This window comes from Sebastes fasciatus, chromosome 6, assembly GCF_043250625.1.
Source record: "Sebastes fasciatus isolate fSebFas1 chromosome 6, fSebFas1.pri, whole genome shotgun sequence".
Classification (NCBI taxonomy): Eukaryota; Metazoa; Chordata; class Actinopteri; order Perciformes; family Sebastidae; genus Sebastes; species Sebastes fasciatus.
This window is the reverse complement of record NC_133800.1, coordinates 20,517,580-20,544,354: the sequence shown is the minus strand read 5'-3', so window position 1 is coordinate 20,544,354 and position 26,775 is coordinate 20,517,580. Positions and strand designations below refer to the sequence as shown.

General features: G+C 39.8%; 3 protein-coding genes across 3 annotated transcripts in view; 2 read left to right on the top strand and 1 right to left on the bottom strand.

Moving 5' to 3' along the window:
* Positions 1-671: 671 nt before the first annotated feature.
* Positions 672-3,670, bottom strand: hspb11 (heat shock protein, alpha-crystallin-related, b11). The gene is made up of 5 exons (XM_074638303.1): positions 3,410-3,670; positions 3,200-3,306; positions 1,027-1,095; positions 909-952; positions 672-811 (listed from the first exon to the last, which is right to left on the bottom strand). The coding sequence occupies exons 1-5, from the start codon at positions 3,499-3,501 to the stop codon at positions 719-721; spliced, it is 405 nt and encodes a 134-aa protein (XP_074494404.1). The 5' UTR covers positions 3,502-3,670; the 3' UTR covers positions 672-718.
* smn1 (survival of motor neuron 1, telomeric) lies at positions 3,665-8,633 on the top strand. The gene is made up of 8 exons (XM_074638302.1): positions 3,665-3,820; positions 4,659-4,730; positions 4,833-4,964; positions 5,582-5,773; positions 6,787-6,966; positions 7,727-7,801; positions 8,016-8,123; positions 8,349-8,633. The coding sequence occupies exons 1-8, from the start codon at positions 3,773-3,775 to the stop codon at positions 8,403-8,405; spliced, it is 864 nt and encodes a 287-aa protein (XP_074494403.1). The 5' UTR covers positions 3,665-3,772; the 3' UTR covers positions 8,406-8,633.
* Positions 8,634-15,045: 6,412 nt separating this feature from the next.
* The window catches only part of rtkna (rhotekin a), a 59,446-nt gene continuing 47,716 nt past the window's right edge, over positions 15,046-26,775 (top strand). The window contains exon 1 of the mRNA XM_074638321.1: positions 15,046-15,495. Coding sequence (XP_074494422.1) covers positions 15,385-15,495 — 111 coding nt within the window. The 5' untranslated portion in view covers positions 15,046-15,384. The remainder of the gene's footprint in view (positions 15,496-26,775) is intronic.

Here is a 26,775-nt window from a genome sequence, read left to right as displayed (position 1 = left end):
AGTACAGGCGGTGGCTTGAGTGCTGTGTGAATAGGCCCGCAGTCTTTAGAGACTCGCTGGTTGGCTGGGAAACCATCTGGTTCCCCAACCCCCCATTTCTATGGGGATGGCATATTCTGCTCATGGGGGGGAGCTGTCCGGATGCCAATTCAAGCCCCCACTGCTCAAAATTAGTTAATTAACTCTATCTCTCACACAGAGAGAAACTTCCTTTGTAAGTAATTCTACCATTCATCACAATCCAACTCTTTTATTCTAAAGCTTTGCCAACTATCAGCTTGTGAAATTAGCGAGGAACACTTTTGAATGTGGGATAAAAAAGCCCAGTGAGTGAGTCCATAACATTAAATAAGCACAAACACAGAAAATGGGCTCAAGCTAATTTCAGAATTTAGGAGCCAGATTTTGAGAAATGTGCCATAGCTTTCAACCATAATGCTTTGTCGACAATTGCAACCTCGCTGATAAGATTAAGATGATAAAATTTATTTTGTTTAGACATGCATTCATTGATTTTCCAAATCGATGTGCCTCACATATTCATGGAATAATGCTTATCAGATTCCAAGTTACTGTTACAGCTGTGCGTGTGTGTGTAATCTAAACAGACTGAGCATATAATGAGATCTACTCATATTTATAGTGGTCAAATAATGCCATAAAATGCCATATACAGTATATACAAAAACGAGGATTTAATTCACAACAATCAAGTGTGTCAATTTTGTACACTGACTCTGTGCACTGAGACAAAGTGATCATATCCTGAGGTGATGATAAAACGAAGGTGGGTTGCACTGCTTCCATTTAGCTGAAAAATAGAACAAAATAAAGACAAGTAATTGTTTTACCTGCTAATTCTACAGATTCATATGTTTTACATAATAAGTATTTTCATTTCGACTTACCGATATGGCATTGGACTGAAGATGTCCCTCTGTATGTTCAAATTCTATAAGACAATCAGCTTGTTAATCCCAATTTCAATTATTTAGCATTTAAACCAAATGTACAAACGGACCTTACCTTTCTCTGTGACAGACTCAAATTGAGAAGCATTTTGTGAGGTGTTCTTTTCTATCTTTAGATGCTTGACTGCAAAAGAAAAAAAACACAACCAGATTTTAAATACATGTTTTTTAAGGAACCAAACTCTAAAACAACACAAACTAGGTATATTTTTATTTGAAGAAAAATATATAATCTAAGATTTTGCAAGAAAAATGTTTTTTTTTTGTCTGTCACTGCTGCCGAGGAACACATTTATTTTGGCAATGAGCATGTTCAATGTGATAAAAGTTTATGTGTTGGGTTTTTTTTTGTTGTTAGTTATGTCTTTTATTTCACTACATTGTTTTTCTATGAGTTCAATTTCTCTCGATGTATGGTATACTTGACTCTATATTGATACTTTGAAAGTAACTAACTGGACATTTATGTGTTGTTGAAAATCCAATAAACAAATTGTTTCAAATCAAATAATCTGATACACAGATTATATCTGAACAGTCTACTGTGTGTCACAGCTTCATAACTGTCTGCAGTGGTGCAATGTAACTAAGTACATTTACTCAAGTACTAATCAATTCTGAGATGTTAAATGTACTTTAATTTAAGCACAAAAAGTACAAGTATACTTGTAATAGCTTTAATCTACTTAGACTATATTTACAGTATACTACCTTTTGACCTGGGTAAAGCCATTCACAAAGCCTTACTCCTCTTTCTGCCAGAGGGACTTTTCACACCATCAGATAGTTACTCAGTATCAGTAATATGCCTGTATTGAATGAATGGTGTAAATAATAATTTAAAAAAAATGATCACAAATAATATATATTTGAGGGCCTAATGAATTTGTGCAACTTTGAATGCTGTTTTCCTCATCACACTCTTCTATTTCTTTTAAAAATCTTTTTTATTTCAGCTTGCCAGCAGATCTTTACTAGTTTCATTCATTCATTCTCACTGTGCAATATCATTTTCCACTTGTGCAATTTTGTTAATATACTGTTTATTGTCAATACTGTATATACTGCTCCTATTTTTATACTTCCTTCTATTTAAATGGTTCATATTTTGTTACACTTTGTTTAGCTCTTTTTTACTGTGTTAGCTGATGCATCTTGTTTTTTGCACTATCCCCTTTGGTGCTGTACACTGCAAATTTCCCCACTGCGGGACTAATAAAGGAATATCTTATCTTATCTTACCGTGTGTATGTCCAAACTTTCAGATATTAATTATGATACAGCTTTTAATAATATTGAAATGTGTGTTGACTAGGGCATTGACATATACATTAACTAATAACAATGGCATATTTAATATCTATATATGTTTTAATACTATGAAAATCAGTGAGTATATCATAACATAGTACCTTTTATCATTTCATTTATAAGAGGGAGGATGAGGAGGAAGCTGGACACTATCCTGGATAACCCCTCCCACACAAAGTGCCTGGGTCAGTCCTCCATGCTGGTAGCCATCAGGCTCCACAACCAAGGCTGACCCCCATATCAGAACTATGAGGACTTTAAGAACTTTAAACACGCACTATCTGCAACCCTCTTGGACTCTAACCACTGGCACACTTACTTTACACTATACATCCTATATACCACTTTATAGACTGCACATATGTACATATTATATTTATTTATTGACGGACTGTATACACTATGTTCAACCATTCCCTCTGTATCTTTTATATCTCTATTATTGTTTTTTATAATTTCTGTATACCTTTACCTCTCCTGTGTTTCACTCTGTTGGCTGATGTTGCTGCTATGACACCTGAATTTCCCTCTGAGGATTTACAAAGGTTCATCTTATCTTATCTAATCATCTTAAAAAGAAAAAAAATGACAACCTGTGTTTACAATATTTCATGTTGGCCATCAAGGCAGGTAGTTCCAGGAATGCCTTTTTATAGCAATCCCTTGTTTTAAATTTCATTATTGTTGACTTTTTGTACAAAAGTCTTATATTCAACATTATATTTTGGCATATGTTTTTATTCTGTATTGTTTTTATCTGCAATATTTTAACTTATGTAAAGCACTTTGTAACTGTTTGGAAAGGTATACAAATAAAGTTGTTTATTATTATAGTTCAAACAATATTGATTTCTCAAACACCTGATGTTTGACAGTAGCAGTGAATGTGTGACACGACCACAGCCTGCATACTGTACCATTATAGCTGTCCACTGTCACAGCAGAGAGATTCGTGGGTTCAGCAAAGCGGATGATGAACTCTTGAGGAAACATCCCGGTGGACATCCAAAACGTGTTGGTGTTTCTGTGTGAAAGGGGGACAAACTCAGGGATTCAGTAGCGTTGAATAAAGTGCACACCTGACATTAACTACGACGTTATTTAAGAAACAAACTACACTAACTCACCCGTCAGTGATGTTTTCTGGAGGCTGATTCTCATCACTGGATGCAACGACGACAACTTCTGCACCCAAAGAACTCAGAGAGGGATTAGTCATCTTCAGTGACTCACACACAACACAGATTATGATCCTCGGCGCTGTCTGGTTGAGAAAAATAACAATAAATACACAACAATCTGTTTTTGTTTACAGATCTGTGGAGAAGTCGAACAACTAGCTAAGGTAACCTAGCTACAGCCGTTGCCAAGCCAACCACTATAAGTCGCGAGATATATACGTCACACATTACGTCATCGCTTCCGACGCACGTTGCTCGTTAGGTTGTTTAGCTATTAGCAGTGAAGCTGTGAGATCTACTCCTCTACACATGGCGAATGGATGCAAAGACGTGTTGTTTTCACGTGGAAGTGGACAGGTTAGTTATGATGCACTAGTGAGAAGAAGATGACAACACATAGTGAACATGTATAGGTCGTTATAGAGTTGGTTGAGTGTGGTTGAGCTAGGAAGCTAAGCTACAAACCAGCATTGAGTTTGGTAACAAAGAGAAAAGCAACAGAAAAAATGAAAACAGAAATATACCTGATGTTTTTAATTAGTCAAGGTATTGCCTTGTTGTAATACAGTGTCTCTGCTAGACATCACAGGAGTTATTTAGCTGCTCAAACATGCTGCTCTTCCTGTAGCATCCTTTCAGTGCAGGGATGCAGAGGTAAACATGACAGGTCAGAAGTCAGGTCAACTGCATCTCATCTGTCTTGTTTTGCATTTAATGTGAAAATGAAATACTTAAGTTTATAGAAGACATTTTCAAAAAAACTCTGTATTTAAAAGCAGAGCATATCATACTCGTGGAAACCTCCAATTGGCTTTTTATTTTCTATTAACTTATTTGTTGATTTAATTTATTATTACACTCATATTTTTGTATTATTATTGTTTATTGTTTGTTTTTGTTATGTGTTTTTTTTTTTTAACTATTCTTTCTTTTTGTCATTATTATTATTATTGTTATTTCTTTTCTTGGTATTGTTTCGGTTTTGAATGTTGAGGTTGTTTTCTCTAGTGTACTTGATGGGTTTGTCTGTAAGCTCATCTACTTAAAAGTTAGTTTATAGACTGTTGTAATTACGAACAGTGGATTGCATATATGAAAACAGCCTTGAAAAAAGGGAAAAGATAAAGTATTAAAAAAAAGAATGTGCAAATGAATCTTTCATTTACAGAGGCTCTTAATCTGTTCTCTTTTCCAGAGTGACGATTCAGATATATGGGATGACACAGCATTGATAAAGGCTTATGACAAGGCAGTTGCATCATTCAAGGTAAGATAGGTGCTTTGCAGTGTACTGTATGTGCATGTCAAATGTTAATGTTTAATGTTTTTTTGCTACTAATGTCTCTGCTCTTCTTGCTTTGTGTGCCAGACTGCCCTCAAGGGTGAAGAAGAAGATGAGCCGGAAGCTGCAACCTCCAAGAAAAACCAACCAGGAAAAAAACGCAAGAACAACAAAAAGAACCAGAGCAGGAAAAGAGCCAATGCACCACCGGATAAAGAGGTGAGTGACTGGAATTAAAGAATACAGATAAAAATGTACAGGAAGGAGGCGTTTTGTTCAGTAATTGTATTGACAGTTTGTAGGGCTCTCAATGACAGCATGGATTCAAAGGTGTTATTGATAACATTCAGCCACTAGATGTTTCATTCTCCCTCCCCCGTTCCTTTGCATTTACTTCAAGTCGTTGCCAGGAACTTACCATCAATCTCAGCCATTTATCCGTTTTTTCCCACACTAACTGATGTCCCAGAGATACCACATGATACCAACGTTGTTTTACTATTGGCTCACAAGCCTTGTTAGAAGTGGGAACCAAACGTCAGATATCTTCCACAGAGATAAACATAACATTAATTTTGGACCAGCCATGATTAATTCACAGTCATAATAATTTTTTCCAGGAAAAGCCATACTTTTATTTCACCTTTCTAAAAGCTCTCTGGATGTATTATTTTGAAAAAATATTCATCTACATAAAACTGTTATCAATAAGACCTTTAACACATAAGACAACACATTTCAGTGATCTAAATTATTTTTGTTATCCTGGATTTGGTTTACTTTAGATCAAGAGACAACCAACACTGTATGGTTACACTTGTTATGTTGTGTCACAGTGGCAGGTTGGGGACTCGTGCAGTGCGTATTGGTCAGAGGACGGCCAGCTCTACGCAGCCACCATCTCCTTCATAGATGAGAAGCGGGGCACTTGTATAGTTGTTTTTACAGGATACGGCAACGAGGAGGAGCAGAACCTTGAAGACTTGCTTTCAGAGATTTCTGAGGGTGATGAGGAAACAAATACCAAGGTAAAGCAGTGCAAATACATTATTCTATTTATATTCGCAGTATATTTTGTGTATTTTTTTAATTTATTTTTACATTCTTACCTCTTTATTGAACAGATTAATGGTGATGTACATTTCTTCTCTTGAGTCCATTTTGTTTGGTGGTGTATTTTTATTATCCCTTCATGCAAAAGATATGATGTTGTGTCCAAACAGCAAAATTTAATAGCGTCACTGAAATTTCCTACTGTAACAGTTAGGTTTGTCTCTCAGCCAGTCAAAATCAAAGGAAAAAGGCTTCTTTCCACACATTGATTTCCACGCACTTAATTTGTAGATGGCTTGCCAACTTTAGATTTTGCTTTTCACCGTGAACAGCAGCTAAAGTCATTTTTCTTTTAAAAAACATCACCCTGGCAATGAGTCAACTCAAACCTGGCAATATTTCTACAACGTTTACTTTATGAAGAAAGGCAGCATCATTCCCTAATGCAGTACACACAAGGTTATGTCTTTCACTCTGCAATTATACACACCACGAATGAGAAATGAACCAAATTAACAGCATGTGAGCAAAAGAGGATTAAGTAATACCCAAGTTACCTATGACATACTGTCATTTTCTTTATTGTGGCTTGTTTTTATTTGGCCACTATGGACTGAATATAATGGTGACAGATGAGGTCAGTTGAGGCAAGGTGACATAAATATCAATTACAGTACTTGATTTCTATCCAATAATAATTCCTGGAATGCAATGAACATAACAGATTGCTATCTCGCAGTGTAATCAATCCAAGGATTAAGCTGTAATTAGTAAAGCACTTGCATCTTATATGCATTGTAAATTAATTTAGCTATAGACAAGTTAATCTTTTTCACTTTCGTTTTAGCCCCCACCTTTTTCAATATATATATATATATATATATATATATATATATATATATTCATAAATCCCCCTATGTGTAGTCTCCAAGGTATAAAAAAAGAAAATGACAAATCAAGGCTAAAGCAATATGTCTCTGCAATGAAGGTGAAGGAGACAGAATCGTCAACAGAGGAGAGCGACAGGTCAACCACGCCAAACCAACACAAACAGCAGCCACACAGTAAACCCCAGAAGTCCAAGGCCCACAGAGAGCCTCCTCCCATGTGGGCTCCTGGTTTCCCCGGGTTTCCTCCAGGTCCTCCTCCCATGCATGCTTTCAGACAGGTAAGAGGAAAGACTCCTTATCTCCTTTCCTTATTAGCCAGCGAACAAAATTAACTTGTAATGAGACTATTTTCATACATATTATTGCTTGAATTTAAACTGAGACTTTATAAAGTCCGCGAGAAGGTTAGCTCTTTGCTGCAGCAAAACGAATAGTAAAATGAAATCTAAACAATAAAGTATTTACAATGTGAACAATAAAACCAGAACATAAACAACAACCCCTCAGAGTTGGCATTTATAGCTGGGACATTGTATTGGATTGCAATGAATTTAAATGGCGTCTATGTTAATAGGTCTGCCCTCTGTATTGATGTAACTGTATAAAGTCATAAAAAGAGGAATAGTAAAATATGTTTTAAAAAGAATATATCTTAAGCCTTCCTTGCGGGTTGCACATAATATACCAGCCCGTTCTCATTTCCAGGGTGTTAAATACCGAGGCTTTGTCATGGCCGTCGGGGTTTGGTACCGACGCACACAGCACCCTTTAGCGCCGGTATGAAACCGGACGTTCCATTAACTACAACGTAAACTCATCCGTAGCAACAGTAAACGCTCCGAGAAAGTGCGCCGGGAGTGTGGTGACGTAGTTTGACGAGTTGGGATGAATATAACTCAGACTGCACTTATTTTCTGTCAGGTAGAGTCCACTGAAGAGGGTTGTTTCAGCCATTAAGCTCCCTTTTCAAGCATGGTTATACTGAGTTCACAGTGTGTTGCTTTCAACCATTTTTTCATCATTTGTGTCTTCCACCAGGGGGGAAGCAGACGATCTGGTGGTCACGGGCCTGTACCTCCTTCCTGGCCTCCCATGATGCCTTTTGGTCCACCAGTGAGTTGGAATATATCTGTGTACTAATTAGAAATAGAAAAAGCTACAGCCGATAATGTTTTTATTTGAGCAATGGGGTCTGCAATCTAGATGTAAAAAGCACACATTTGCTCATTCAGCTGGTACATTGAGAAACAACTGCCAACATTGATAGACAACAAATATCGTCAGCTCGCAGCATCAGCATTGCGATCACACTCTCTCTCTGCAACAGATGATCCCTCCACCTCCGCCGATGAGCCCCGACATGGTGGATGACGAGGCTTTGGGCAGTGTGCTCATCTCCTGGTACATGAGTGGATATCACACGGGATACTACATGGTATGTGCACAGAATCTAACTGACTTGTTCTGGTCTGTAAAAGGGATTTGCAGCTTTAATTTACAGGTTCAGTCTCTTACATTTTTTAGTGAAGAATGGTAATCTGTACGCATATGCTTCTTAGCTAGAAGAGCCTTTTCATCAAATGCCTGCCGCTGCATAATAGGTAGGAGTCCTTGATTTTTTTAAAAGGGAAGCTATATCAACATCATATTCTTTTTACAGGGGTTGAAACAAGGACGCAAAGAAGCTGCCAATTGGACGAAACTGCACCACAAATGAAATGATCAACTCAACATTTCATAGTTTCAGTTTCTCAGGACGTCACCCGGAGCAGCAGCCACCCTCCCTGTTGTGTCTGATGTGTTTTTCTTGTTTCAATGAAATGTTATATACTTAAGTGTACATGCTGTGAACACAACGTTCATCGGAGCTCAAGGAGGAGAGTTTTGTATTCTTTGTAAATAGATTAAATAAAGGCTATCAGAGCACAGTTGATAACTCGCTCAATATTTTGTTTTTATTGCACTTTTATAAAATTAAACTTTATGAATATGTTAATTTATTGTACTGATTAGCAAAAGAGGGAATTGTTATAAAAATTTTTACATGACAGACTCGATGATGGGTGGTTGTAATGGCAAGTAATGTCCAGCAGAAGTCAGACTAGTATAATGTATTCACATTTACAGGAAAATGTGGCATGAATACATAATGGTTTGGTCTAAACCTGCATAGAACCACTGCCAGGCACTCTTTGCTTCTAAATTGTGTGTCTGCTGTACACTTGTGTCTCTTGGCATGCTAAGAATTTGATTGCAAGCCAGACTTGAGTCCTGTTTTAGTCCCTCTGGTGCTTTCCTCACAGTTAATTCAGAGAATCGTTCCAGTGTATGCGTTGCGTTCAAGCTCTGTGTTTTCCCTCAGGCGTTCCCTCATCCACTACCCAACATAGGATCGCATCCATCATAATGTTTTTTCACATCGGATACATATTTCAGAGTGATAGTAGGCAGGGTTTCAACTACAGACAGTAAGACACACTGGGCCAGCTGTGCAGATAAAAATGGATTCTTATACAAAGTAATTGTGAAACATTAAGATCACTACGCTTGACAAACTCAAACTTCCAAGATTTTAATGCAGACAAAAGGGCGTTTGCAGGTCAGAGAGAGAGAACATTGGTGGGGTGTTTCTTGCCACCAATGTTTTTATATGGTATGCTTGTGTGGAATGAGTCACTTACTGTCTTCTTAACTTTGGGTCTGCATAGCAGTTATTTCCTGAGTTGTCCTGAAAAGTGATCCTGGAATGTTTGAAGTTTAATAATGTAAGAAGAACAGAAGAGGAAGTAAGGCAATAGTTACTGTATGTGAGTGTATATTTAGAATATAGAAAACCACATGTAATTACAGTGGGAACAGCCACAATCTTTCTGCTGAGCCTGTAGCGCTTTCATTCCACGAAAAGGAAGCCAAACAGATTTCCCATATATCCTATATGGGTGATTTGCTGCCTGTTTACACCCACTCCTCTGGTTCTAATCTGGTGGGCAATTGATCATATACTGTGAGTGTGAGTGAGGCAGAGAGAGAAACAGAATAGGGTTTTGTAACAGCATGATTGTCTCCTGTTTTTTGACATCATGTGATCTTCCTCCAGCTGCTCCATAGCCATTGCTCTCTTGAGTGAAGAGCGGCCCCTTTGTTTGCGTACCGACTGTGGTCGGCATTTTATAGCCCACTGTGACCGTGTGCCAGTGTTGAATGCTGTATTTGATTCTCACTGTAGCAGTCACTTTTGTTTTGTCCCCCTGTCTGAGAGAAAAGAGGGACGGCAACAGGAGAAAATGTAGTTTGTGGGATTTACAAATAAGAATATGCACTGTAAACGAGGGGTGATAAACCAGACCTATCTTTCCCCCACAGATGGATTTAAAATCTGCCACGGCAAAGCCAGCACATAAGCCCCTTGCCTGCCTGACTCTGCAGCAAACTGAGCTGCCCAAAGGGCTCGATGGAGCCCGGCGAGGAGTTAAAAGGGGGTCAGACTTGGGAAAGCGCTGCTCCCCTCTGTGACTGTCTACCCCCTACTGACCAGAGCGGCATGAGGCGTGTAAACATAATCTGCATTTCACATAGTCCCTTCTAGGGAACAGACAGACATCCAAGTGAGATCACATTGTTGCATGAGTTACAGCGCCTTCAGCTGTTTACTCAAGCTCCCAACATCAACAAACATCCTGCTTTTAAATACGAGACTTGGGGGTGAGATTAGAGGAACTGGGGGGCTACACACGCCCCTTTCCCTTTTTCCACAGAGACTGAGCACCAAACACTCATTGCAGAACTACAGTCATCATATGTTTAGGATTGTGGTGCAAACACCTTTAACGTGTGTGATCTTTGCTAAACCACTGGATGTAAGTGTATGTGAGACTTTATTTTACAGTGCACCAAACTGTTGAGTAATCTGGTTGAAACACGGGAGATGCAACACTTTATATATATTTTTTCTGTTCCAAAGAGCACAAACAAGATTCCATGATTGGCAGACAGACAACAGATTGCTGTATTAAGGCTGTTTATGATTCAAGACAAAAATAAGCAAAACATGCTCACCATCACAACATGATACCATAATGCCAGACAGTGGATTTTCAGAGTTAATTGCCAACCCAGTGTTAATTAAAGCAGTTGAAAATCACAGTGAACAATGGCTCGCAATTACACAAACCCTGATGTGGACTTTATCTTAATGCATTGATTTCCAGCCGTGCATCATTAAAGGCTTTTTAACTGAGCTTTGCCGTTTGTCATAGCATCTGATTCTGCTCTCTATTAACACACTTCATTTGGATAGTTTCAGGTGATACAATAGGTCATGGTTGGGGTCAAACAGTGTTTGAATGTGCAGGAAATAGATAAATAGAGCTTTGTTAAACACTGGCTTCTTGCCAACGAGTAGTTATTGTAATATAATCACTCAATAGCTCAAAAGAAAGGAAAGAGTTTTGGCCTTGAAGCATTTCAGGCAAGATGTACATCAGGCTGTACAAGGCTGGGTGAATATCTGGTGCGTTGCTTACTTGGAATTTATAGAATGAACAGCCACACACACAAGAGTGGGTGGACAGTTCATGAGTCTAAGAGGCCTGAATTGGATGTGAGTCCCAGTATCTGGATATAATGTGCCTTCTTGTTGGACTGAACTAAGCAGAATTGTGGGTATCACCTTGTGTCACAAGACTGACCTCTTGGTGAGTCTGATCCTCAATGACCTTCTGACCTTTCAGGATTCCTTACACAGCAGGTCCTTTAAAAGTCCTAGTGCAGCCACAGGTCATGATTCACATTCTTTTGCAGATGCTCGTAAATAAAATGTTATACGTGAAAGCAAAGCTCATACCCCCCGCCCGTTTTACAGCCCCTTAACAGGCTGCATTATTGGAATTAAGGAGATGGGGATTCTTAGAGGCCAACAATTTGCAAATAAGCTGAAACATTTTTAAAAGCTCCTGCTCCTTGGAGAGGTCAAGGGAATAGTTTTATCTGGTATGCTCTTTATGTGAGAAGCTATGTGCTATTAACCTTATCAACCCAGCTGGACCCACTGGTGGATTCATCGTTCAAAGGTACATTATCTGGCAAAACATCTCTTATATGATGATGATATTACAGACCTCGAGCTTTCTAACGATATCAAACTTCTCAGTTTGAACTCAATAGAAATCTAGCTCTTTCTTTTTATTCGATGGAGTGGTACAGCCTTAAAAATGGCATCTGACTGAATGTGTCACCCAAGGTAATAACTTTTATCTGTAAAGTACCTTTTATGCATTCATTTAGCTCATTTAAACCATAATGGACAAATGTGTAAGTAAGTGCAATATACAACTTAAAATAATGGTGCCTTCAAATGGGGTCGTGTTTACCGTGTTCATGAGAAGAGTCCATATGAACGCCCCCCTCATGTCGTATTCACGAGCTCGTAAGTGGAAGGTTTCTGAAAGCTCCGAGTTCACGACTTGTGGCGTGTTTTTTTGTGGTTGTCAGAAATGGCATTGGCCATGGAAGTTCATTTTTCAGTGTATAATAAGTTCATATATTGTAATTTTAGTCATATAATGTTTTTCTTGGTAATTCAATAATATATCTTAGGAAAATGTTGATATTCCCGACAGCCTCATCTTTTTCCTCTGTCATTATCCCTTTGCATTTACTGCACGGACAGTATTGTTAATATTGCTGTTGCTTAGCAGAGGTGTTCTCACGTCTTAACCACTTGAACGTCAAGCTCGTCATGTTGTAAACACAAACTCAAGAGTTTCATTTGAAGGCGCCATGCACACAGTGATGCTGTCAACATGTCATTGCAGTGTAAACACAGGTGTAATTAATAACATTAATTATGGCCCTGTTCCACTGAGGTGGGCCAGTTCTCTGGTATTGTACACGCTGGCTCATTGGAATGCCTGTGGCACACTAAATATAAGGGGACCATAATTAATGTTATTGATTACACCTGTGTTTACTATGCCTTGACATGTCAAAAGGGCCTTTTAAAAAGGAATTTTAATCATTTTAATTTTAAACTTTGGAGTGCCAGGAGTTAAATGTTTTTTGCGGCAAAAACATAAACATCATTGAAAAAAAAAAAGTTTGAAGTTGAAATATGAACATGGAACTAGGGTTTAAAGCTGCAGTGGGTGGAAATGGAGCAAATATGATTTAAAAAAAAAAGTTATTTTTATAAAACGGTCATTATATCTTGACAGTAGTGCATGAGACAGGTAATCTGAAAAAAATCAGGTGCCTCTGTGTCCTCCGGTGCTCCTAATGGCATCTGCAAGATTTCACAAAACGGAGGAAAACAACCAATCAGAGCCGAGCTGGAGCAGCTGTCAATCACTCACAAACTCTGTTTCAATGGTCAAACTAGGCAGCGCTGAACAAATATGAATCAATATTCTGTTACTGTATTGACTATTTCTTGCCTCAAATGTGTTCAGAAACATCTTGTAGTGTACTGTTTAGCTGTAAAATGAGACAGTTTGTGACCCGTCAGTCATATTGAGATCTGTTGAGGAAATACCAAGCACCGCCCACCAGATGAAGCACAACCAATAGGAACGCTCTCTCTCTGAAATGACCTGTGATTGGCCAAAGTCTCCCGTCATGGGCTAGATATTTTAAAGCCTGAAAACAGAGCCATAAGGAGGTGCAGAAGTTTCTCAGAACACTAGAATTACAATATGCTGAAAGGTTATTGTAGAATTTTTGCCCAATGATGCCAAAAAATGTCTGCCTACTGAAGCTTTAAAGACATTTATATATAGGCTAAAAGTAGTAGTACTAATGAATGCCTTCTACATGTAGGATTTTTGGATTGTGTACATTTTGAAAGTTATATGCCAGAATGAAATAACTAGTTTCATGCTTTATCCATCCTGCTACCTCAGTAGGTCCACAACTATTCTCAGGGACTCCTCTCACCCAGCTCATCACCTGTTTGACCTGCTGCCCTCTGGCCGGCGCTACAGGTCAATGTAAGCCCGCACCTCCAGACTCGCGAACAACTTCTTTCCCTGGGCCATACGGACACTGAACAAACAATAAATCTGTGCAATATTAATACACTGAATGTAAAATACATTTGTCTGTGCAATATATCGTTGGTGCAATATACACCTCAAGTGCAACTACCTTTGTTTACATTTTATTTATTACATCTACCCTACCTATTTTACAAGTGCAATTACCTCTGTTTACATTACATCTATTTTTATATGTTATACTTATACTGTAACACTTCTGTTTATATTTATTTATTACATCTACTTTACCTGTTTTATTTGCTTTATAACTGTGTGTGTTTTACCTGTTATATGTTTTATCTGCCTCGTTTAGTCTTGTCAAGTATTTGCTTTTAAAGCACTGACCAGAAGTGGCAACTGTGAATCTCGTTGTATTTAATACAATGACAATAAAGCTTTCTAGTCTATTCTATGTCTTTGCATAAACAGGCCTACACCACAGGCATCTGAGATATTGTAATAATAAATCTCTAGTGCCAGTAGGGGTCTCCGGGCAGCGAGGACAGGGTAAAGTTAGATCCCAGCTCCACCACATGGGGTTTTTATATCTGGTATATTTTTTGGTACTTTGTACTTTGTACTACTAACTTTTTTACTACCTTTTTACTAACATGTTTTGCACTATGGAACGAATAATCGAATAATATGAGACCTTTAAAGACATTTTTTAAATTATATAGGCTAAAAGTAGTAGTACTAATGAATGCCTTCTACATGTATAGGCTTTTTGGATTGTGTACATTTTGAAATGCCAGAATGAAATAACTAGTTTCATGCTTTATCCATCCTGCTGCTGAATGTCTTGCATAAACAGGCCTACCACATCTCCTTGTATATTTATATCTGGTATATATATTTTTTTGTACTTTGTACTTTGTACTACTAACTTTTTTACTGCCTTTTTAGTAACACGTTTTGCACTATGGAACTGTGATACTGGAAACTTGAATTTCCCTAGGGATCAATAAAGTTACTATCTATCTATCGATCTATCTATCTATCTATATATCTATAATATGAGACCTTTAAATACATTTATAAATTATATAGGCTAATAGTAGTACTAATGAATGCCTTCTACATCTAGGCTTTTTGGATTGTGTACATTTTGAAAGTTATATGCCAGAATGAAATAACTAGTTTCATGCTTTATCCATCCATGCTGCTGAATGTCTTGCATAAACAGGCCTATACCACAGGCATCTGAGATATTGTAATAATAAATCTCTACTGTGGCACTCATCACCAGTAGGGGTCTGAGGACAGGGTAAAGTTATAGGTCCCAGCTCCACCACATGGGGTGTCACCGTGTCACTGTTGCGCGCACAAGACAAGGGGCAGTGTATTTGGGAAAGTGAAAAGTCAGCTGTGAAGGAAGGAAGGAAGACTCCGTGAATCAGTGTGTTTTTTTTCTTCCTCCTTGCTTCAGACTCAGCTCCTACATCAGAAGAAGCGTCAGTGTTTGATTCGGGGCTTGCCTTAATCTCTTGGGAGTTTTTTTTCTCCCCCCTCCGGTGGGGCCGTTTTACCACCTGGATCTGCGCCGGGGCTGTTTGGCACTTTTTCCGAAGCGATTCCTCCCAGTTTTTTGCGCTCCTCACTTTGAGTTAATCCAGTCTGCATTTATAGGACTATCTGTGAAGTTGGCAGAAAAGCAGAGAGGCGATGTTTTGCCGAAATCAAACAGCAAGAGCAACCGTCGCCCGCGGCTCTGCCCTTGAAATGGAGATACGACGAGGGAAGTTCAGAAAGAGCGTTTTTCTGGACACATCACAGGTAAAACTCAGATTGTCCGCCAGTTATCTCCACCGTCAACACACACAAACACACATATACACACACACTAGGGGGGTTTGTCTGTTTACAACTTTGACTGATCTCTCTCCCTTCTACAAACTAACTTATTTGGCACACTTTGAATCTTGTTTCTGAAGGTTTCTTTGAATGTGTACCCTGCTTTCAGCTTTGTGTGATATTTTAATTAAACTGCACCGGAGAGAGATGCTGCTGCTGCGTTCACGTCCTCAAATTAAAACCTCTTAATTGCAGCATTTTCTACAAACTACTTTGTATTTTACATTGACTCTAAACAAATCTCAATAATATCCCCACTGAGACTTGAAAGTGTGTCTCTTGTATGCTCTGTAGTGGGTTGAAAGCAACTTAAATGTGCTTTATGATGAGGTTTCTGTCTCCAATGGTGTTGTTTTTTAATAGTATAGTTTTGTTGTTGTGCTGGCACATTTAAGTGGTTATTACATGGCATTTGTTTTTTCATAATAGCTCTTTTTTTACTTTTATAAAAATGCATTATACTATTTTGTTCTCAAGAGATTTCTCCTGATATTCACCTTGATCAACTCTTCTCACACACTTTCTTTGAATAACATTGCAAAATATCAAAACTACTCTTCTGTAAAACACATTGGCTCACTTTTAATGCTGCAGTGGGTAGAAAATGGAGCAAATATCATTAAAAAAGGTTTTTTTTTTTTATAAAACGGTCACTATATCCTGAGTAGTGCATGAGACAGGTAATCTGAAAAAAATCATGTGCCTGTGTGTCCTCAGTTGCTCTTAATGGCATCTGTTAGATTTCACAGACCAGAGGAAAACAACCAATCAGAGCCGAGCTAGAGCCTTGCCGTTTCTGAGCAGCTGTCAATCACTCGCAAACTCCGATCAAACGGTCAAACTAGGCAGCGCTGATCAAATATGAATCAATATTCTGTTACTGTAATGCCTATTTCTCGCCACAAATGTTTTCAGAAAAATCTTGTTGTGTACTGTTTAGCTGTAAAATTAGAAAGTTTGTGACTCGGCATTCATGTTGAGATCTGTTGAGGAAATACCAAGCACCGCCCAACAGACGGAGCACAGCCAATAGGAACGCTCTCTCTTTGAAATGACCTGTGATTGGCCAAAGTCTCCCGTCAGGAGTTTGATTTTCTAAAGTCTGAAAACAGAGCCATGAGGAGGTGCAGAAGTCTAGTTTTCTCTCAGATTACTTCAGTACAATATGCTGAAAGGTTATTATGGAATTGTTGCCCAATGATGCCAAAAACGTTCTGCCTACTGCAGGTTTAACTGCCTTAGTTTTGACTGCAGCATGTGGACAGTCATGCATACACATCCAAAAGTTGAGAACTAGGTCAGAACTGCAGCCTGTGTGTATCCCTCTCAGCTGTTTATCACTGGATTAGAACCGCTACTCTTCATGCATGTTTTCCTCTTCCTCCCTGCAAAGCTCCCATGTCAACATCTGCTTCTTATCAGCCACCGTTTGTCTGTCGGCAGAGCAGGCAGACTCAGAAGCGACTTCCAATCCAACCTCTAATTATTTTTACTCACAGCCGGGCCACTTTAATACTGTTTTGATGGAAATTCCTCCCTCTGTCCATCTCCATTCTCTTCCCCTCTCTCTCTATCTCTCTCTCTCTTTCTCTCTCACACACACACAAACAAACTCACTTGCCTGTGGGCAGTTTGCATATTACTTTGGTTTCATTTGAGAGTGCTGGTATTTGGTTTTTTCACTGAGAAACATATTCCTGTTTTAGGGGTGTTTGTGTACACAGTGTTGGAAGGTCTGAGACTTGTTTTGGTGATACTAGACAGAAAGAAAGAGGGATGTGTGTGTGTATGGAAGAGAGTATCAGAGAGAGAGAAGGGTTGGGGGATTCAATTGTAACAGGATATTTAAGGAATGTTAATGGTGCAATATAGCAAATGGAAAAGATAGGCTATTGATTCTGTCTCTCTCCTTCCCTCTCTTGCTTTTTCACCCTGCCCATGTGTGTGTGTGCAGGCAAAACACATTGTCAGCTAGTTGTTTATAATTCATGTCACAGGAAAACACCACTAACAACCCGAGAGTCAGGCACACTCATTGATGTGCAGTCAGAATTACCCTGATCTGGTGTCAGCGCGAGTTCATATCTGACACACAAGCTCATAAAGACCAGTAATGCATAACACCTCCTGGAGGTGCAGTGTGTGGTTAAGTCTGTACGGTATCTCAGGCAGCAGGATGTGAATGATCTCGTGTGTTTTTCGGGTTTATTTTCAGATGCTGTGAGAGTTGATGATTGAGTGTACAAACAGTGTAAGCAATTTTCCTCAGAGGTGTCATGATAAGATAGATGAGCAGTGACACATGGTCTTTTTTAGGTAGTACAGGCATTCATGCTTATCTTGTATAATATCTATTTATGTATTTATCTGGCCAGCGAGGTCAAGTGAGGGTTAGATGAGGAGAGAGCAGAAGAGGACGACTGTTTTTTTTACATATTTCCACCCGTAACTCATGTTTTCCCCTGTTTAGTCTCTGTATTAGTTATTTATCAGGGTAAATACTTCCCTTCTTCTCAACAACAACAATCATTGCTTCCTTAACTGTGTAATCTGCTCTCTGCTGGTTCTCATACAAGATTAATTTGTGTCTCTGCCTTTGTTGCCAATGCTAATGATCCTCTTTCAGGGACTGAGACTTTCCTCCGGCTCTGTGTGTTAGGGCTCTCTCAATGCCACTGTGGGACCTGTCTGTGGCATCTCAATGAAGCAGGCTACTTCCGTGTGAAAGCAACACCCTTTTCACCGTGCCAGGGGATATCACGTTTGTTTGTGTGTGCGCGCGTTTTTTTTATGCCAACATTTGAGCCTCTTATGTAAATGTGTGTATCATGAAGGTGGTCGGTCAATGACATGTTATCAGAGAGTTAAACGCACAATGCTCAAACAGCTGATAGAGAATATCTAGCTTTTGTTGGACTGAACCCAAAGTGATATAGTGCCAACTTAGTTTTGCAAACTCATTAGTATGTATGTGGGCAATGGGAGTGTGTATCCGGTAGAGACTTTCCCTACATGCCCCAGTTATCAAACCTAAACTCTTGCATTAGACCATATTCACAGCAGCGAACTGTGTGTGTATTTGATCAGCTTAAGAATTAAGTATTTAATATGTTTATATCTTTTGAATGGAGACAATCAGTGTGTGTGTGTGTGTGTGTGTGTGTGTGTGTGTGTGTGTGTGTGTGTGTGTGTGTGTGTCAGCGAGGCTGGAGGCAAATGAAGCCAAGACTGCTATTATTATTCCAGAGACCGTAGAACCAGACTTTGGGGATTTCTGTGGGCTTACTATGTGCCTAATTACGGCAATCAGTTATGTAAATTAAAAATTGAAAACATCGCCTGGCATCCAGTTTGACGTTTAGACATATTATATCCTGGGCTAGTTATTGTTTCATGTGAATATAACACAAGTGTCTTATCAAGAGAAAGTCCTGACAGTCTCTCTCGCTGCGTTCCGGCTCCACATCCTCTGAGGTCCGGCGCTGAATCACTCTACTGTGTGCGCATCACAAATTGACAGGGCAATATGGTCAGAGAGTGGAAGGAGAATGAGGAAACCGAGCAAAAGATTACGTGCTCGCACAGCATTATGTTTCGAAATCTATTCTGAAGCCGTCCTGTCGATCCTCTGCCTTGCTGCTCTCAGTGGGAGCAGAGAGGACATCTGCTTTCTACATCCCTCCTCTCTGATCCACAAGGCCACCAGTGTGCCTCTGCGCTCGGTCTCGGTCCTCGTCGGGGCTCTGCTGTTTCTGCTGAAGCCACCCAGGCATGCAGTGGGAGCCTGGGCTAGTTATTATTACGGAGGTGGGGATGGAATGTCATGTATTAAAATGCTCTGACTTTAACTCAAGGATGATCCCCGCTTGTCCGCTACACCACTGTGGCTACCACCAGCTATGCAGGGCCAGGAAGTGGTTAGATGTGTGTGTGATGACACACCCATCCACCCACACATCTCTCCCAGCCTACAGGAGGGGATGGCGAAGATCTTGGGTGCCTGCCACTTGTGTTGAGTAAAGGCTTTAGCAGCTTTGGGCTGTGGTTTGGTTGGTTTTGGTGCTCTGCCCTTCTCCACCCTGTAGATCCTCCACACATTCTCACCAGGAAGTATCCAAACTGACCATACTAGTGGCTTGAGTTGACATTTTGGATACTAAGGGTGTTCCCCCATGCACAGCATATGGTCACCCACCCTAAAAAGAATGTGTTGGTCACACCAGGAATGCGGTAACTCCTATCTTGAAATTTGGGCGATGTGATGAAGTGTTTTTTAGTGCAAAGTCATACATTTGCAAAAGATGAAGCTCTTGGTTCAACTTGTTTTTTTATTTTCTCCATATTCTGATCTTTTTGATTTTATCAGTTGAAACTGATGCTCGCTGGTGTTATTTCTCCCAAGTCTGAGATACTGTCTCTAACTGATATGTTTTCTCCAGATGCCAGGATGTATGGTTTATAGTTCACTGTAGGCAGCCTCTCAGTGTGGCTTCTGCTAGTGTTTAATGTGGCCTGGCAGAAAACTGCGATGAACTAAAGCCTGTTTATGTAAGCATATGTTTGCCTCCCCACATACACAGAGGGAGAGCGGTCATATGGATGTTGCCGGGACGACACTTTTGCCAGCAAGAGGAAGCACCTCAGACCATGAACCAATTGAGAAAATAGGCGCTTTCAAGGAATGCCAAAACTCCCCCCTACCGGAGTCTCCTTCTCAAGGCTGCTCTGTGTACCCAGAGAACAATGAGCCGTCGCTGCAACTGTAGCCCAAAACGAAGCCCTGTGCTGGGGCATGAAATACCCGGCGAAGGGGCTCAGAGGCCTGGATGCATTCTACCAGATTTCTTGAACAACTACAGCGTCAAAGTTGCCAGGACTGGCCTTCTTAGAGTTCTGTGAGAGAGTTATGAGATGAGATTTGTAGCCCAATCTTCCAACTCGGTGTTGGACTACCCAGCAGTGCTTAAATCTGTGTGAATTCTAAACTGTGCAGCCTCGGGGCTTTCTGGCATGTCGAACACTGCAGGGGTGCAGGGGAGATGCCAGGGAAAAAGTTTACCTCTTCTAAGACCCTTCCTCTCTCAAACAAAGCTCGACCACTGGAGCTTTCTGCTCGGAGGCTTTCTTGGTATGCTGAGGGATATTTTAACTAGCAAATGTTTAACTTTTGTTTTACTACACACACAGGCTTTGTGCATACATCATTGTGGAGCGCTTTTCCCACTCAGCCTCTGAGTGCTATAGCACAAATGAAAAATTGTTTAATCTCAGTTTCTCCAAAGCCGTGAGTAAAATTCAGCCAGTGTTCTGGTATTGTTCCCATGGTAATGACTGGACTGTTTGCCTAATAAGTTCAGTGAAAGAGAGAACAAAGCTTTATTGTTCAAAAATAAAGTATTTAATAAAGATCGAATTCACATATTCTTTATCTTTTTATGCGAGCAGGCAAGGTTATGTTGTAGTTTATTATTTAACACAATAGGCCTATTGTTTGTAGGGAAATTTCACACATCAAATGTAATTCACGTAATGTCCTTGCTGGGGGGCGCTGATAATCTTTTTCGGTCTCTAATTTCATTCTTGTCTCTATTTTAATTTAATTTTCAGTGGGAGCTATCTGAACAACAGCTGATGATCATGATATTCTGTGGGTCTGTTCACTTGTTGATGGGCCTCAAAAGCCCTGAAGGTCTCTGCTCTTTCCTATTACATTTGACCCCACACACACAGCATTAGTCTCATAGTTAGCGGATGTCCTCCTTCACTGGCCCCTTCAAGGACAGTACTTTCTTTCACAGCCTTATCTTATCTAAGTCCCACTCTCCGGACATGCTGGACCATTTCATGCTTGGCTGGGAGGGTACAATTTATGTTCATTTGAATTACATTTCAGGATGCTTTGGCAGTTTTCATTTTTATGCACTTATGTTCCTCATTGGCTGCTTTGTTCTGGTGCTCTGATGCTGTATCAGTGATCTATTTCCAGGTCCTCATGGCTGCAAATGGAGACAGCCTCATACATGTTTTTAGACATAGTGTTTTGGCCGTGGAATGTGGTTCGTGGCCTCTATGCGTCTCTATGTGGCAGCTGGTGTCAGGGTGCAGTTTAGCAGCTGAGGTTCTGCTGCTGATGTTGCAAGTGTGAGCCCCACCCAACTACAGATACAGTACTTGTTCTTGTATGTCACAGATAGAACGTCACTTTGAATGATAATAGAGAGAGCCAAGATAGATAACAGACGTATATGTATACAGATACAGGAAGTGAGTCACACATACTGTCAGTATCTAGTTCACACATGTCTGCATCTCCATGTATGAAAGCTGCTGTTTCGAACTCTTCATTAGTCATTCGTGATAACCGCAGTTCGTCAGCCTCTGTTTCACACACACACACACCCCTTCAGACAGTGACTAAGCAGCAGTGTCTCCTTGAGCAAGGTCTGTTGCGTTTTTATCAGACAGACATAGACAGGCTTTGTTCACACGGTGTGCGCTCGCTGTCCGGAGCGTGGCTGTCACTGGCAGTGACTCTGTTAACAGACAGATGGAGAGATGGATGGAGGTGGCGTAATCATTGGATACTTTCCCACTCCCCCAGATGGGAAACTTCCTCCTCCATGCATCATCAAACCTGTCTCATTCAGTTACCACCTTGGTTAGTGAAGGGGATAAAGCTGTTGAATCAGAGTAGTAATCCTGAACTGTTGCCATCCGAATCCCTTCTTGTTTCCCTATTTTTTTTTTTTTTTACTGTGTAATATTGGAGAAAATATGACAATGGAGGGATTTGGGATCACAATATGAATGCCAGAATTAAAGAGGTTTAAAAGAAACTAGATTAGAGCTTAAATGATATAATACAGTAAAACGATGTGTTGTTTCTTCCGGATTACAGATAATGAAAATGGTTGATGTTAAAGAAACATACTACGGCTCCTTCCACTGTTTCATTCTCCCCAATCTATCAACCTCAACGCCTCTCTTCCCCAGGAGAGCCATATAATGTGGGCCACACCACTTCTTTGAGGCTCAGGTCCCCTGATATATAGCAGGAAAATTGGTCTTTTTTGCCATATATTGTAGGGCGCTAACCCACTTTCCTGATCCAGATTACACTGAGGAAGTCCTCCTTTGTCTTTACAGCCATAGAAGATTACTGTTTGTTTTATGTCCCTTTATCTCTCAATCTATTTTCACTGTTTGCCTTTTGGATACACACCCCACCAGAGACCTAGACCTATTGAGCCCGGCGCTAACAGACTGTAAAACAGAACTTGACTGCCTCATACCAAAGGTATCTTCTCCCTGTGAACATAAGACCCCACTGTGTACGGCCTCTGTTAAACATTGACAAAAAGACACCCACACGGATTCCGATGTGTGGTTTCATTTACAGTCCAGGACACTTGTTGTCAGCCCCCTTTGACTTATCGCAGACGGCTTAGAAACATGAGAGGCTTTGTGTCTATGTGGAAGAATGCCATTCTGTGCTGGACACTTTGAGAAATAGTTGGGCTTATGAAAAACAGATTTTTGTTTCTTGTCAATCTTTCTGAAGTTTTTTTTCTCTTTTACCGCCTGATGTTGGTAACACATAAAGCAGATATGTCTCTGGGTTTTGTTCAATTTTGTGTGGACCAGTGGGCAATCTGCGGGTCTGAGAAGTCAATGCGGAAGTGCATTAAACTTGCATTCTTTCTAACAGCCAGCAGGGGGCGACTCCTCTGGTTGCAAAAAGCAGTCAGATTGTATAGAAGTCTATGAGAAAATAACCCTACTACTCACTTGATTTATTGCCTCAGTAAACATTGTAAACATGAGCTTATGGTCTCAGTCGTTTCAAGTCTTCTTCAATACAGCATGATGTTTCATTTAGTAAATTATGATCCCATTTAGAGTCAAATAGACCATAAAGCAGGGGATGCTTTAGGGCGTGGCCACCTTGTGATTGACAGGTCGCTACCACGGTGTTGACCAGTCTGGGAGTTGTCCGTGTTGTGGTCTTACAACTTTAACCCTTTCACAGTGTGTTTTCAGTACACTTAAAATTAATTATAACCTTTTTCGGTTGCCTAAATATGCCTTATTCAGCGTTCGGTTATACTTAGCTCCATCCTCTCAAGTCACTTCTGGTTGCAAAAAAACAAGATGGTGACGGACAAAATGCCGAAACCCGAGGCTTCAAAATGTCTGTCCACAAACCAATTGGGGACGTCACGGTGACTACGTCCACTTCTTATATACAGTCTATGGTATGGACATGCAAAACAAACAGGTCCACGGTGCACTACATTCTGAAAATATCGGTAACACTTTACAATAAGGTGGCATAAACCCAGATAGTCAGTGACACAAAAAGTCGCTTTGCACTGTGAATCCATTACAACACTAAGTTTAGCCTGTAACATCACCAGGGACAAGTCATTAACCTTCAATTCCACATTATCCATCAAGGCGGAGGAATATGGGGCACGTCTCTATCAGCTATACTCTGTTACATCTTTTCTGCTGTTCTCTCCATTCCAGTCTTTACTCTCACTGGTTACTGGACAAAGAGGCTTTTTATCCCTCTGCTCCTATACATCCCATTACTACCTGACTATATTGTACAATAGGCGGAGTGAGGGCCCCTCTTTCATAGAGAGGAATGCACTGTGAAGGGAATCGATGGGGAGGAATGTATAGGTGTGTGTGTGTGTGCTGGGTAGGTGTGTTGCGCATGCCTGCTCCTGCACTGATTTGGACTATTGTTTTCATTTTGTGCAATCTCACTGAGTTACAAAGTGATGAGTTCAAGCTCACCGTGAACTGTGTGTAATAACCAGCTGTAGGTATTAGCTGATGGACGTGTATTGTATTGCAGTTCTGTCCTTGTAACATTCAAAAAAAGACTCTCAGTCTCGCAGTATTGATTCTGAATTCAAAACGGTATCTGAGAGGAAAGAGGGAGAGGGCAAAGGGGGCACAAGCACCAATGATGTTGCTCTTTGTTTTGATGATGCCGAGCAGGTGTTTGGCTTTATGAGAGCAGATGGGTCTATTATGCATGTCTGCCTTCCCTGCATGCCGCATAGTGTATACTATAGTCCCTGCCAGCATGCCTGTGTTTTAATGTGTTTGTTTACTGGGCCCAGTGGCAGACGGTGCGGTGTCAGAGCTTGTTGTATCGTTGTGTTGTTCCTGCTGTCTCAGCAATTACTTTTATCGTGTCTGTCGCTAGTTTTCCATTATTGCCTACCTCAAGTAAAAGAAAGATATCAGCTTGTCTGGATGTTCACTCAGGTGGATTTGGGCGCTTAATCGCCCGTCCTGAAGGTGGGAATGGATGCCTCTACGAGCAGCATACTAAGAAATATAAAGGGTAGACAAAACACACTTCTATGAAAAAGGACTTGATGGTTCAAGTAACAAAAAAACACTCTTAATGGGTGGATCATATTGAATGCCAGTTAGCACCGTTTGTCAACTCTAAAAGGGGTCTGGTGGTCAATTTAATAGATTAAATCACTCATCAATTAATCTGAAAAATAATTGATGGTTTAATTGACCACATAATGACCCCTGTAAATTAACAGTATGTATAAGGCACATTATACACACGTTATCAAATACAATTTGTATTTTGCTTTCAAAGTTCTGTGTGTGTACTGTCTGTGTAAATGTAATCCAGTCTCAGCTCTCGCCGGGGGATTCCCCAAAGCTGTGACGAGCCAGGCAGATGAGTTAACAAGCCGACTAAGGGATGTTTATGGCTGATGATTTGTTTGATGTCATTTTTCAATTTAATTTTAATAAACAAACTTCAAAATACCACCAATAAACATTTTTATTAGATTGTAAATTCAATGCTGCTAAAATCAATTCAAACCTGAGCACGTGCATTACTGCCAAACATGCTGTTTAAAAAAAGATTGGGAGTAAAATATCTCAATGAATTTAAACTAAAATCAATGACCAGAATGACAAACGCATATTGACCTTGTTCAGTCAATTGCCTCATTAGACTTTCTCCTGCCTCCCTCCAGAAATCAGTAACCTTTAAAGATGTTATGCTCGTCAGTTTGAGATATGTTCTCGCTAATGTCTTCTCTGCTGATGTTTACATATCGTTTCTGCAGATGTTTACATTCTTATATCGTTTCTGCAGATGTTTACATTCTTATATTGTTTCTGCAGATGTTTACATTTGTGGCTCCTGTTTTACATTTCACCCAGACAGATTTTACTACAAACAGCAGCCTCTCAGTTGTTAGCTCTAAAAATATTTGTTATGGTCTGGCAGAAGTGACTTTACGGCAAATAAAAGTACCGAATTTTGTGGGGGGGTTTTTGAAGCTTGACTTTTTATATATGGAACAATGAGTTTTGTTCTGTCTCTGTGTGTCTTTCTCCTCACTGCTCACTGTCATGTCTGTGGATCTCATCTCCGTCATGTCTGGTTCAACTTGGAAAGGAAAACTAGCACATTCTCAGTCTATTTATTCAATAATTATTTAACAAATTTGTATGGACACATTATTATTATTATTATTATTATTAATATCATTATTATTTTATTATTATTATTATTATTATTATTAATAATAATAATAATAATAATAATAATAATAATATTAATAATAAAGCTGCAGTGGGTAGAAATGGAGAAAATATAATAATTATAAAATAATTTTAAAAAAGTGATTTTTATAAAACGGTCACTATATCCTGACAGTAGTGCATGAGACAGGTCATCTGAAAAAAAATCATGTGCCTCTGTGTCCTCCGGTGCTCCTAATGGCATCTGCAAGATTTCACAGGCCGGAAGAAAAGCTCCAGATCAGAACTGATCTGGAGTCTGCTGTCCAGCTGCCGTCTATGAGAGCCGGCTGTAATGCCTTTTTCTCGTCTCAAATGTTTTCAGAAACATCTTGTAGTGTACTGTAAAAATATATTGCCTCCCGCCACTTTAACTAAAGCACTGTGCAACTCCCCTGACTATTAAATTGTGTTTCACATGGTGATACATCTTGCTGCGTTGCTGTTTCGGCCCTGCAGAGGGAGCCATTGCTCCATTTCAGATCCTGCAGCAGCCCAGGAGCCAAGACACACCTTTCTCTCTTCTTTATCACCTTTTCCTTTACAGATTCACTTCATAATATTCACCTTACTGTCATTAATAGCAGTTTAACAAAAGCATTCACATGATTAAATGCTGAA

Bases quoted from the DNA above. Each gene is read 5' to 3' on its own strand.
- hspb11 (XM_074638303.1), bottom strand. From the start codon at position 3,501: ATGACTAATCCCTCTCTGAGTTCTTTGGGTGCAGAAGTTGTCGTCGTT. The intron at 1,096-3,199 runs GTACAGTATGCA...TTTCTTTTGCAG, and splicing joins GACAGTGGACAGCTATAATG to TCAAGCATCTAAAGATAGAA. The intron at 953-1,026 runs GTAAGGTCCGTT...ATTGTCTTATAG, and splicing joins TGAGTCTGTCACAGAGAAAG to AATTTGAACATACAGAGGGA.
- smn1 (XM_074638302.1), top strand. From the start codon at position 3,773: ATGGCGAATGGATGCAAAGACGTGTTGTTTTCACGTGGAAGTGGACAG. The intron at 3,821-4,658 runs GTTAGTTATGAT...TCTCTTTTCCAG, and splicing joins TTTCACGTGGAAGTGGACAG to AGTGACGATTCAGATATATG. The intron at 5,774-6,786 runs GTAAAGCAGTGC...TCTGCAATGAAG, and splicing joins ATGAGGAAACAAATACCAAG to GTGAAGGAGACAGAATCGTC.